This window comes from Stegodyphus dumicola, chromosome 11 (assembly GCF_044657685.1).
Source record: "Stegodyphus dumicola isolate Sdum_Otavi_A_Nest chromosome 11, ASM4465768v1".
In the NCBI taxonomy this organism is placed as follows: domain Eukaryota; kingdom Metazoa; phylum Arthropoda; class Arachnida; order Araneae; family Eresidae; genus Stegodyphus; species Stegodyphus dumicola.
Window position 1 is genome coordinate 82,133,772 of NC_140778.1, and position 14,332 is coordinate 82,148,103.

The 14,332-nt window shown below is 30.8% G+C and overlaps 1 protein-coding gene across 4 annotated transcripts in view; it reads right to left on the minus strand.

Moving 5' to 3' along the window:
- The window catches only part of Pms2 (mismatch repair endonuclease PMS2), a 111,120-nt gene that overhangs the window by 60,229 nt on the left and 36,559 nt on the right, over window positions 1-14,332 (minus strand). For all 4 annotated transcript variants that reach the window (XM_085826903.1, XM_085826899.1, XM_085826901.1 and 1 more), the window contains 3 exons: window positions 13,048-13,132; window positions 8,884-8,963; window positions 4,378-4,459 (listed from right to left, as the gene is read on the minus strand). In XM_085826903.1, the coding sequence (XP_085683029.1) occupies window positions 4,378-4,459; window positions 8,884-8,963; window positions 13,048-13,132 (247 nt within the window). The remainder of the gene's footprint in view (window positions 1-4,377; window positions 4,460-8,883; window positions 8,964-13,047; window positions 13,133-14,332) is intronic.

The window sequence follows — 14,332 nt, forward strand, 5'->3', positions numbered from 1 at the left end:
GTTTGTAACTTTGAGGTCCGGATTATAGATCATTCCGGGTAATGGATGTCTGAATTACGGACTTTGTACTGTATATATAATTCCTACCTGTATATATAAATGAGTATACCTTATCTCAAAAATGAAGTTATATGCACAAAATTTACAAATAATGAAATACATGCAATGCACATATATTATGCACAAATATATGTAAATATTAGATTTGTAGATATATTTTTAAATATGTTTATATAAACAAATGCATAAATTAAAAATGTCTGTATAGTCATATTCTCAGCCACTGTAAATTTCATTAAATACTGCAGTATGAGATTCTTTCTTTTCAAAAAATTATTTTCTTGACCGGGTCCTCTATTACATTTAAACATATTCTTAAACTTACCTTAATATTTTTCAAAGGACACATAGGTCTGTATTTATTTATTTATCTTTTTTTTTTTTTTTTTTTTAATCTCAAAAAGCAGTATACATTCCTTTTTATAGTCTAAAATATTATTCAGATATTGATAAATTGAAATTTTTAGTCAGTTTTGTATAAATTTTACTTCCATTATTTACTTTTTAAATAATAATTTTACCAGAAAATCTGTTTTTGAAATAAAAATCAGATTTAACTGGTTTTAACCGGTAAAATTACATTTGGAAATTTAAAGGTTTTTATTCTTAGTTATATCTTTTGAAAATGAACAATAAATATTCTATAATGAATCACTTAATATGCCCTAATTTGAGTGTCCAGCGATCCATTGCAATTTAGTAAAATATGCTCCTTTGCAGTATAGATTATACTCATATATATAAATAAATAATTTTCATGCGAGTGTAAGAAAGGCCAAATTACGGGTATGGAAGTAATTGTGTCAGATGCTATTCACATAAGTAAATTTTTAAATTCACCTGAATGAATACCATGAATAACGATTATGTTTACAAGCATAACTCAGTGAAAATTTGGCATTCGTTTTGACGACAAACTATATAAAGCAGCCTGTGTTTTATGTGTGTTTTCCCAGATATGGCAAATGGAAAATATATACTTTTCTTTACAGAATTATGCTTACATAATATGAAAAACATTAAATGATATATTTATATATACGAGGGCTGTTCAGAAAGTATCGAGACTGAATTTATTCTATTTATTCCAGAAAACCCCTAGCGGTGGGGCTGTGCGCATTATGCACGCATACGTTTCACCTCATTTCACAAAACCTGGCAGGTCTGTACAGTGCGCCGTTCAGTCACACCGACTTCTTTCATGTGGAGTGTTTGCGTGGGTTTGTCGAAAACTGAAAATTTCTGAAAACACGAAGTGGCAAATCTGTATCAATTTCTGCTTTAAACTCGGTAAAATGGGCATCGAAACCTACGAGATGATGAAAACAGCATTTGGAGATGAGGCGATGAGTCGTGCTCGGGTTTTCGAGTGGTTCTGGTGATTCAAGGAGGGTCGGAAATCAGTGGACAGTGATCTCCATTCTGGACACCCGTCCACCTCTCGCAATGAGAACAAGATTGTACAAGTGCAGGCTGTGGTGCGCTCTGGTGTTTCCATAGGATCATGTGATGAAATTTTGAGGACTTGAACATACACCAAGTGTCTGCAAAGCTTGTGCCGCGTCTCCTCACTGAGGATCAGCAATTCCAACGAGTGGCAATCTCATTTGATTTATTTCAAAGTGCAAGTGGCGATCCGGAGTTCATGAAGCTCATTATCACTGGGAATGAGTCATGGATTTACGAATACGATCCCGAAACAAAGCAGCAGTCATCAGAATGGAAAAGCCCCGGGTCTCCTCGGCCAAAGAAAGCACGGCAGGTGCGAAGCCAGATCAAAGTCATGTTGCTTGTGTTTTTCGATGCAGATGGAATTGTTCACCATGAGTATACTCCCCAGGGCCAGACAGTAAACAAGGAATTCTACTTGGATGTCATGAGGAGATTAAGAGAGGATGTTCGCAGAAAACGACTGGTGTTGTGGGCGTCCTCTCGCTGGAGGCTTCATCATGACGGAGCCCCAGCACACACCAGCAATCTTGTGCAGCAGTTCCTGGCAAAACAAGGAACAATCCAGTAGCACATCCTCCCTACTCGCCGGACATGTCACCTCCAGATTTCTTCCTCTTTCCCAAGATTAAGAACACTGGTTTCAAGACATTGAGACCATAAAACAGAATTCAACGCAACAGCTTCAGGCCATTCCAAAGTCGGAGTTCCAGAAATGTTTTGAGGACTGGAAACATTGTTGGGTCAAATGTGTTACTGCCATTGGAGCATATTTCAAAGAAGATTGACTCAAAACCTGTTTTACATAATAAATTCGGTCTCGATACTTTCTGAAAAGCCCTTGTACACAGTAAATGTTTATATTTAACTAACAGCACAAATACAATAATAAACTTACCAGGCATGTCCATATTCAGGCCATTTTTCTGCGAGATGCTGAGTAATTGTGATATAAGCATTCAGCTTTAGAAGTTTTTTTTTTTTTTTTTTTTTGGTGTAACTGGGATCTGTAATATCCCATAAACACTGCCTTCACCTCACTTCTTCAATAAGTTTAGCTTCGATTTCTGAACATCACTTGCTGCCGTTGCAGTCTGCCATCTTGAATGTTATTTTGGTTGATGATGATAATGAGGGATTCGAAGCTGATAGCTGATTGGTTGAAAACGAACAACTTGCAATTTGTTTTGAATGGAAGAAAAAACCCTGCATCTTTCTTTCAATAGTAAACCATTCAGAAAAATTGTCTGAAACAGTTGTTTGTATGAAACAAACACCATATGATATGGGCTTAAGCAATCTTCTGAGGAAATACAAATCAGTCCTTTATAGTCTGAACATTATTTTTATAGGTAATTTAATTTTTTTCAGTAATAAGATTACTATCTTCCTCATGATATACGATACTCAACAAACTAATATTATTATACACATACTGTAAATTATTTCTTGGTTATAGTATGAAAAGAAAAGAGAGAAAAGTAAAGTACATTCTGTGGCAATGAAAGAAAATTCAAAGCATGGCTTATAAACAATCTTCTGAGGAAATACAAATAAGTCTTTTATAGTCCGAAACGCTATTTTCATATTTATGGAATGCCCAACTGAAAGCTAAACAAGGAACTTTTCCACTAGATTAGATTTTTAGATGCATTCCATATCAAAAAACGCATATATATGTGTAAGATATAGAATATGCAAAACAAAATCTTAACTCTGATATGTAAACAGCCCCTTAAATTTTCCATTTAATTTGGTTGCTTTTTCTTTCTATCCTACAAAATAGTTATATACTTATAATAAATTTCTCTAAATAGCAACATTTCAAAATTAATGCTTGTCATATATTCTTATACAGTGTTAAGGATGTACGTACTTACATTACATTTCAGCCAATGATAATATTTAAAGGTGTGTACGTATTAAGCAACACGAATGCATTCAAGCCAAAATTATATTAGTCTTAACATAAAGCTAAAAATTATGTATTCTTCTCTTGCTTGTTTCTTTACTAGCATACCAACAATAACATTTCTTTCATTAGATACACTGTTATAAAGATGTTTAAAAAAGAAGCCAAATGTTATTGATCAAAAATGAGCATGCAGATTTTGCCAGTTTATCTGGGTTTACAATGCAAACATGCAATGCATCAAAAAAGTTATATCAAAAATGAAAGAATTTTAGGCTTAAAATTAAGAATGTTGGCTATGGCAATTGCAACTATCTTTATGCACCAAGCTTTGTAATTATGTATCTATGACATTATATAACCATTAATATCAAGGTTTTCATGACACATATATATTGTGATGAAGTTTTAAATGCTCCCTTTTTAAGATATTAATAATTTGGATTTTAACGACACACTACAGTTACAGAAATCCTTTCTTTTCTCAGACTCAAACATGTAATTAAAAATTTTAATGTGTGACACCATATGATAATTAACAAAATATAACTCTCCCTTAATTTGTTCTAACTTTTGCTCAAGGCATTTAAGGCATTTTTTAAATATTAGGCAAAAAAGATCTAGATTTTTATTAGCTAAATTTAGAATTGTTTCATGACTCTAAAATTTTATATTTATTAAACTTTCAGTGATAACAGTTATTACTAGAAGAATAAAATATCATTATTTGCCATGGAATTAGCATTCATATTCAGTAAATTATTTTGCTAATGCCAAACCTTCAAAAATACTTTATATTTATTACAGCATCCTTTTTGTATCCCCCCCAAGAGCTTTACAACTCCTTTTCAAGATCTACCTGAACTACATGTATATATATATATATATTTTCTTCTTAATAACCATGAAATGTAAAGCATACTAAATATATAGAAAAATAATAATAGAGAAATAACCTGTTTTCTTTTCAAAAGAAAAATTTAGTGAAGAAACTTTCATTTGTGATGGCTGAATACCATACATCTGAAGAAGGGAAGTCTGCCAAAAAACAGTAACTTTTTAATTCAAATAAAACAGTGATAAAATTATTGCATATGTTTCACTTTAGTTTGAAAATGATAAATAAATTTTAAGTACCTTTCCTGCACATATGTATCTGATACGTAAAGAATAAAAACATACATAAAGTACACAAACTCATATTATGTTTGATAAATTTATTTTAAATTAATTAAAAAATAAAAACAACATTTTTAATTGGTAGAATAAAAAATCTAGTCTTACATTTTTGACCTTTTATATTTAAATTAATGATTACCTTTCAGTGTAGGAATTGCTCAATATTACTTTTGAAGGGAGGGCAAAGTTTTTTCCTAATTTTTTCCTCCAAAAAGGATAGTAACATAACTCTTATTTTCTATTTAACAAAATCTTCATTTCTTATTAATAAAGGCTAATCGATTATCCACTTATAATTTTTTTAATTAAAAAACAATGCAATTTTATTTACTTAATTTTTAATGCATTAACTTGACCATTTATAATACTTAAAATGTAATTAAAAAATTTGCTCATTCACTATTATTACAAGACTTAAAAGCTCTATGTGTATTGTATTAACATTTTACTTAAGGAAAATAACTTGGAGGATTTTAATGAAGAAAATTTTTCACAAGAATAGAATGCTCTAAATTATTTTAAATATTAATACAAATAAATAAGAAACAAAAATCAAATTTTAAATTTTCAAAAGCAAAATTGAATTTCTTATTTAAAATATGACTGACTAATTACAGTGCTAAAAGTTCTGCATTTCATTTCACTTTTAAACAATTTAGCATCTTATCCACTTTTCAATTTGTCTTCTAATTAAAAAATTCAAATGTTTATCATCAAATTTGCCATCAAGTTATTACCTAAAAATATATATATAGAACATATTAAATCTGAAAATATATGCGATTTGAAATAGTAAGAAATTGAAATCATTATTATATAATACTCTATGAGAGATATCAACGAAATAAAGTTTACAACAGTGCTGTCATCATAGTAATGGCAGATAAGAGATTGAAACACAAGACAGGAAAAAATAATCTTCATATAATAAAGAAATTTTTTTATTATAAGGGGGAAAATATACACTGCTTTCCAAAAATTAAGTGATAGCAAATCTGAAAACAATGCAAATAGTTGTGTTTTTCTTAATTTCAAATTTCACAATAAGGAAGCCAACTGAGTTATTATTTTTTTATAATTACAATAATTAAAATGGATTTAAATACATTTTTAATCTTTCCTAAGCATTTACTTTTTATTTTCCTAAGCATTAAAAAATGATAATTGACTACAACAAACAAATCTTAATATAGGACATGATCTTCTCCAACTCTGATAAAATCTTCATATTAAAGTTCCATTCCTTCATTTAAATGATCCAGATTAAAGAAGGGCAACAACTGTCATTTTTGTAAAAGAATAGTATGCAGCTCTCAAAAATTGATTGAAAAGGGTTGACGAAGCATTTATCTCTCCAAGTGCCCTTCTAAAAACTTTTGAATGGACAGTGCAATTTCTGAAGAAAATCTAGATGTAATTATGCTATTGTGGCTAAATACATAGTAATCAGTGGTTTTACTAGGCCAGTTGTAAACATAGAATGTGAGAATGAGGAATCATTCTCACATTCTATGTTTACTTTTTAATTTTATGATAAATCTTGCTTCACTTGTGAGAATCACATTGGACCACTGCATTTTCGTAAAGTCACATATCCTAACTAAACCTGTTTAACCTGCTAACTTTAATCCTGTTTTTCTGGCCTTGGCATTTACAGAGGCAAAAATGCTTAGCAATTTTTTGTTTTGTTTGTTTGTTTATCCTTCACTCTGCAGCAGTAGCAAAATCAAATGAATGAAACAAATGCTGAATACACACCATCTTCCATCTAGCTTCCCAGTATCTCTATGTTTTGCTAAAATCTTTTCAGTTTTAAGTACAGAGCATGTGTCTAAGTGTTGAGCCACCATCCACTGCCCACTATCACTAAGAACAGAAAAAGGAGAATCTACAATGCCACAGTGAGAGGGAAAAAAATAGGCCTACAATCACTCCTGTCTTGTCAAAAAATTAAATTCAGTTACAGTGATTCACATTGGAAAGTTCTAAATGCAATTAATGAAAGTATGAAGACATTGCCAGGATGTATATGATAAACAGCAACAACTTTCTTTAAGGCAATATTTAAAAACACTTGTTACCCATAATTTTTCAAAACCAAATGACATGAGAATTACAGGCTTCTGGAAGATGCTTGTTCCTTTTTCAGTCAAAATCATTACATTTACCCTAGTAGTTTCATATGCTAATCATCAGAGGATACTGTAGCCCAAGGATAATAAGGAATGTCTTCAGAATGTATTTATATATCAGTTGCCTGGATTATTTTTATACATAAGAAATGACAAAAAGTCTTATAGAAAACATTTGGGGAAATCTTTATTGGGTTGCACTACCTTAAATCTTTCCAAAGAAAGCTATTATCAAGAATCTTTAAAAAGCTTTCTTTAAGTTACAGAAAATCACACTTACTTTAATCAATAGTTAACACATCTGCTGTTTGAAAATTTTCTTTGAACTCTAAAACACTTATGCATAAATAAGTCACTATCTCCCTTACAATGTATATTTTTTAAGAAGCACTTCTAGGCATATCATCATGTTTGCATATCCCCATCTAGTACAATAATAGTAAATTTCGTTAAAAAAATTCACATAAGTACTTACAATTTGAGAATTTGCAAGTCATACTTAACTTTAGGAAAATAACATAGTTAAGTCCAAAACAATTTCTAAGAAATCTTTCTATTGCATACACTGACGAGACAAAACATTATAACCATTTTCACATTTTCCAATGAACTTGTCTGGATGACGTGGAGAGCATGTGATTAAGTGGGAATGGTGTTTAACTGCTGCTGGAGAAGATAAGGGATCATTCTTGTAACTTACTTTTACAAAGCGAATCTAAGCGAATTTGATAGAGAGCAGGTTGTAATGACCCAAAAAACTCAGAACGAAAATCTCCGAAACTGCAAGACTGGTAAGTTGTTCATGATCTGCCATTGTTAATATACTAACAGTGGTAGGTTGTAAACCAGCACTAGACACCAAGGTACTGGACACCATGAGTCATCAAAGAAAAAGGACATTGGAGACTGACACACTTGATATAACAAAATCAGCACCTGACAGTGGCTCAGCTGACAGCCCAACACAAAGCAGATCCAAGCACAAATGCTTTGGAACAGACAGTTCAGCGTATACTGTTGGATCTGGGACTGCACAGCAGACATCCCACTCGTATGCCTCTGTTGAACAAGCATCACTGCCAACTACACCTATAGTGGACCCAGGAACATTGAGACTTGGCCATGGATAAGTGGAAGACAGTTGCTTAGGTCAGATGAATCTTGATTTCTCATTCATCACATCAATGGTCAACTCAGAGTATGTCATCTTCCAGGCAAACTTCCTGTACAGCAAGTCATACACAGGCTGGTGGTGGCAGCATTTTGCTTTGGAAGTCATTCTAATGGGCAGCCGTGGGACCCATACTTGTGGTAGAACAGATGATGAAGGCAGATCTGAACACAACTGCAGATCAGTTCCTCCCTTACATGGCATCTGTCTTCCAGCTGGATATAAAATCTTCCAAGAAGACAACACCCCTTGTCACAAAGTTCGAACTCTGTTGGAGTGGTTCAAAGAGCATAAGGATGAATTCCAAGTAATGTCCTGGCCACATAACTCACCAGATCTTAATTTGTTAGAGCACATTTGGGATGTCATGGAATGGTAGTGCACAGCTCAAACACCACCATGTCAGAATATCTCAAATTTGACTAACTGCTACTTAGATATTTGGCAGAACCTGTCTGACCCAAAAACTTGTGGTATCCTTGCCAAGGCAAGTTGCAGCTGTTTTACAAGCGAAAGGTTGCACAATGGATTATTGAGTAGGTGACCATAATGTTTTGGCATTTCAGTATATGTTGTTGTTTTACAAAATAAGTACAAATTTTCCAAAGAAATAATATAATCTAGCAATCTTAAATTACATCAAGTACACTGAATACTCAAGCTACAAATAATTTACCATGCTTTGATTATTGCAAAATGCTGTAAAACTTAATTTTTATGGCTTTCCTTTTTTTTTTTTCAAATGTCAAACAATCACTTTTATACATTCATAAAGTTGCAAAGAAGAAAAATTGCATGTTCCCTGTTTCATATCTCATCAAAGCAACATATATGTATTACAAGGCATTCATTTTCCCCCCCTGAACTAGAAAATTTTTATATTCTGAATCACAAATGCACACACACATTTAAAAATTATTTTAAAATTGCTTTTATTTCAATTACTTTAAAACTTTTTTTTAGAATAACAATATTATTACCTTAACTACTGCAAGCAGAAGCTTTTCATTAGGAATAAAAATTTGTCTTTTATCAGGTGTCACATTTACATCTGCACATCCTGGAAAACATACAAAACAGCAGCTAAATGATTCATTCTCTAAACTAAATAAAGAGATTTGGAAAATAAAGAAAAGCTAAGACATCAATATTTATTGTTTTATCTCCACCGGTGGTACGCACGAGAAAAAAAAAATCTAATATGTGCACCACCTGACTTCATTGTACGAAATAATAAATTATACCCATTTTTCCTTGCATTTCATTTAAACTTATTGGATTGGATTAAATTTACTTCGTCGATAGCGCATAAACCATAATAGAATAAACACACTCTTTAAAATTCAATATATTTGTTACCATAGCGACATTCTGGTCGCAGATTCACTTAAAAGCGTTACATTTCGTTCATTTTTAACTCAGAATGCACAAAATTTATATCATCTTAAGAATTACCTAATCGTTGCCACATGTTCTGTTCAAATTCTATAATAAATCTAAAACAATGTATAAAAGAAATTAAGAAAAGAACAACAACAACAAAAAAGAAACAGTTTTTTCACAGACGATTCAGTATTTCTCATTCAATTAATTCAGTTCTCATTTCACGACAAGGCGAAAATACATTAAAACTAAAGATGTCTGTATTGAAAATTACGAAGTAAATCTTAAACACTTATTTCCTTGAATAAATTCCAGAATGGATTAAGCATGATTTAATTCACAATAATAAAACAAAGGCATTATCTTTGTAAAAACCTTATATAAAAACCTTAACCGGAAGATAAGAACAACATAATTCAATCATTTTTAAAGCAAAAAAATACACAACTTACAAACATATATGAGTAAAGAAACTGAGCTCAATGAGCTGGTTAATAGAGTGGATATATATATATATATATATATACATATATTTATATACGTTTGGTGCGACCAATTGCAACCAAAATATGAGGTGCACATCTACATATTTAGCAGTCCTTTATACAAAATTTCAACGCTCTGAGGATACTCGTTTTAGAGTTATGTGAGATACATATTTACATACAGATGCCACAAAAAATTCTCTTCAGAATTCATTTTAAATCGGTTTTATAATTTTTGGGGAAAAGAGACCATTACTCTGTCCTTATGTACAAATGTTGTGTAAAAGCATCGTTAAATTGCATTCGATAGTGGTCAAAATGGATATTTTCATTCAAATATGATGCCTGAAATTTTGCACGATTACAATACTTCCTTTTTACTTCGTACAAGAAAGTAAAAATAAATGCTAATCTCAAATCAGACAGAAAATTAAATATTTCATCATAGAAAAAATATTTTGTAACAATTCATAAAAACCTTTAATGAATAGTAAAACAAAAGAAATGGAAATTTCAGCAACAAATCTAAAAATTTCATCCACATTAGCCTATTTTAGGCCATCATAATAAGTTTTCAACAGTTGAATGAAACTATAATATGTGTAATGAATATGATTCTTCCAACCTCACTTCTTATGTTTTTAATGTTTGCAATAACTTGAAAGTTGGTGACAGTGATATATTTTTTTTCTTCGTATAGAAATTATTTTTCCACTTACATCATCCATCATGATAAACAGAATTAAAGACAATGTGATTAACAGAATTATAAAAAAACTTATCACTTGAAAACATTTACTCACTTTTAATTGCCTATTTATTCTCATTAAAGTTTTAAAAACTTATTTAAAACCAGTATGCATTATTGAAATTTTACACATATATTTCAGGAAGACATATCTCCATTTTATAATTTTATATTGCATTGACCCAACCCCCCCCCCCGCCCATAAAGCATCACCGAATTAATTACATAAGTTTTATAATTAAATGAAGTCTTTCTTTGTGGTTTAAAACTAGTCATACACAGAAAGTACATGATGGACTGTTATTGTTATATTGAGCTGCAACTAAGTTTTTGCATACCCTTTTCAGATGTAATGCCTTCAGTTAAAGTTTCAACAACCTCTTACAATTGTAGAGACATTAGGATTTTTTTGGAAGATGAAAAATGAGCAACACCCTCGCTGGAAATCGAACCACAGAATACGCGCCCAGAGTGCTAACCACTACACTACAAAGGTTAGGAAAATACCTTATATGGTAATCTTTTTATAGGATAAATTTGTACAGATATTTAATCAGGGTTTATTTCATACCTATTTAGTTTTAATATGGTCACTGCTGATCATGAACTCACACCTGATGTGGCATTATCACTGAAGAGCTATCACGTGATGGTGCATGAAAAGAAATGCCTCATTGTTTATTTCCCATTTCAACTGGCATTACATTTTGAATATGTATGCTGGTATTGGCATGGAATGAGATTAGAAACTAATTGTACATACATGTGGTTTCAAATTTAAGCAAAATCTCGTTTCATCCAAAGATAATACACAAATAACATTCTGAAATATATAGCTTATAATATCATTGTAACTACTCGGTAATAAATCCATTTATAATATATACATAATTGTTTTTGATATAGTTTCATACCAAAAAAAAATGCATATTGATACTTACCTTCTTAACATTCAAATGGCATGCACCACCATATAATGTGGCACTGGGAAAAATTTTACCTCTTGTGTCAATCACGCACTGGCCCACGGTCATAAAATTCTATCATTAAGGCTTAGCAATCAATATGATAATCATATTTTATTACCTCTTTTAACTTGTATGTCTTATACTAAGTAAGTTGGTACATGGGTACAATCTACTTTTATATCAGGGTAATAACTATCAATACAATGTCATATGACTGGCAGTGAAAGTGTTAACTAAATTTATTTCCTTAAATCTGTCACTATATGAATTCATACTTTATCTTTCAGAACTGAAAAGGCATCTGGAATATAAAGATAAATGTTGACCGCATTTTTTCTTAATTTTAATAAATTAAGAAGAGCTAGTTAATTTACAGTTTTTTTTAATACTCAATTATATCTTCTTTTTTTAAAAAAAAAATTATATGAGATTTTATAAATACAGTTTCTTTTACTTTTAAATAACTGTTATTTTATGATAGATAAGTGAGGTAAGCCAGCTAAGAAGAAATACATAAAATAAATAAATTAAAAACGATCGCTATAAAATATTTTAAAGAGAAGCATACATACTTATGATTAATATTTTGAATATTAACCCTAACTTTCATGAAGACTATGAATATTGCTCTTTAACCAGGAGGATGGCAAACTTCCACAATAAACTTATAAAGTATTTTCTCCCTCCTTTCTGCATGCCTTCGTGGTGTCACAGTAGCACACTTGACGCATATTCGAGAGGCCCAGGTTCATGTCCCGGTGAAGGCATTGCACATTTTTCATGTCTCCTGCTTCAGAAAAACCTAATGTCTCTACAGTGGCAAATGAACTAAAAGGTGGTGGATGATGATGATTCCTCACCACCAAGATTTGGCGAACGGGTCCCCTAATCCCCAGTCGCCATTTAAAAGGGAAAGTACATAAGGTATTTTCTCCCTCCTTTTTGCATGCCGTCGTGATGTAATGATAGTACACTTGGCACATATTCGAGAGGTCCAGGTTTAAATCCCAGCGAGGGCTCTGCACACTTTTCACATCTCCAGCTTCAAAATAACCTAATGACTCTACAGTCTTGCTGTCATGGAAATTTGCCATCCTCTGTTTGCAGAATACTGGTTTTATTTCTGAATATGTGGACAGCAAATTATTTAAAAAACAAAATCGATACTTTTTGATTATCTGTATTCCTGTGAAAATTAATAAATATTGCTGACTTTCTAAACTGGTAAGAAACAACTGTTTCGCTAACTTTATCAAAGGTAGAGTTCCATTAATAAATAATAATAAAAAAAAAAAGCATTTTACTGGTAAGAAACAAGGAATGTTATGGGAAAGAACAATTTACAGCTGGTGGATGCTGTTAAGTGAAATGATGGCTAAATATAAAGCATGTAAATCCAAATATACTAAAATATGTATAGTTTACACATGCATGAGTTGTTGTTGCAATGCACCCAAACATAGCAATTTTATCAAATGTTGAAATCAGGAGTATAGGTAATTATAAAGTGCAGCAGAACCTTTATACGAAGACAGAAGAAGGAAAATCAAAAATTTATACCTTTTATTAAACTAATATTCACAAATACAAATGGATACTGATGTCTGTTGAATGAATGATACACTTCATTTATCAACTTAGCTACCTAAAATATAAATAAAAGTTTAAGTAAATTATTTTTACAATTAATAAACTTTTCACAAACTGATAAATGAAAAAGAACAACATACTTTGGAACTATACATCATTTATACAGAGTTTATTCTCAAATTCTTTAAAACTACCGAATTAATTCTACGACCATTTACTGATAAATACTAATTACAACAATAATATATTTTTATAGACAATTATCTTCACATTCCTAAAAAATGAGTTCTTAATTTAATTGACTACATTAATCAACCAAACGCTGTTTTGCATCTTATTGATTTCATCAAACTGAACTAAGTACTAATTGATGCATGGAATAAATGCACTCTTTATTAATATATTACAATACAGCTTAAAAATAAAAACATCAGAAACTTATTTTCTAAACTCACATGCTATTATCGAAATTTCTTACCCGATATCTTAAAATTAAGTGAATGAATAATTTTATATAGTAAAATAAATTACAAATAAATACACATGTATTAAAAAGTACAAGTTTTTCTCAGTAAAAAAATAGTATATGCATTACCTGATATAACACCTGAAGTCATCATCATAGTTTCCAAAAATTTACTTACATATTTTACAAAATTTACTCAACACAATTTAGATTTCTCTTACAAAAATTTAAAAAGAAGGGGATACAGGATTATTAAATTTTGCCTGTAATATTCATACAAATTTAAGGTTAGGAAATACTATATATATATATATATATATATATATATATATATCTGCGATATTTAGTCGTTCACTTAAACCATGAGACATGAGAAAATGGAAAAGATATAAGTGAAAAATCATGGATTTCAAAGGACTTAATATAGAACTATAATTAATTTGGCATAATTTGCTATATTTAGGTCTTATGTGCCAATTTTATGTAAACTAGGAACTCTAATTTTTTTTTAAATGATGAATGGCATATTTTAGTTATATTTTTAATATCCAAAAGTTTACTAAAATACTGTTTATTTGACTTACACAATACTCTTAGTACATTTTTCAGATATTCACTTGCTCCACTCCCCCCCCCAAAAAAAATTAGCTTTCGGAGAAAGATTTTGAACATTTAATTTGTTTGCTAAATGAATTTTTTGATAGAAGAATTTACTCAAAATTTAATACAGTACAAAGTCCGAAATCCGGACGTCCATTATCCAGAATAATCTAAAATCCAACCTCAAAG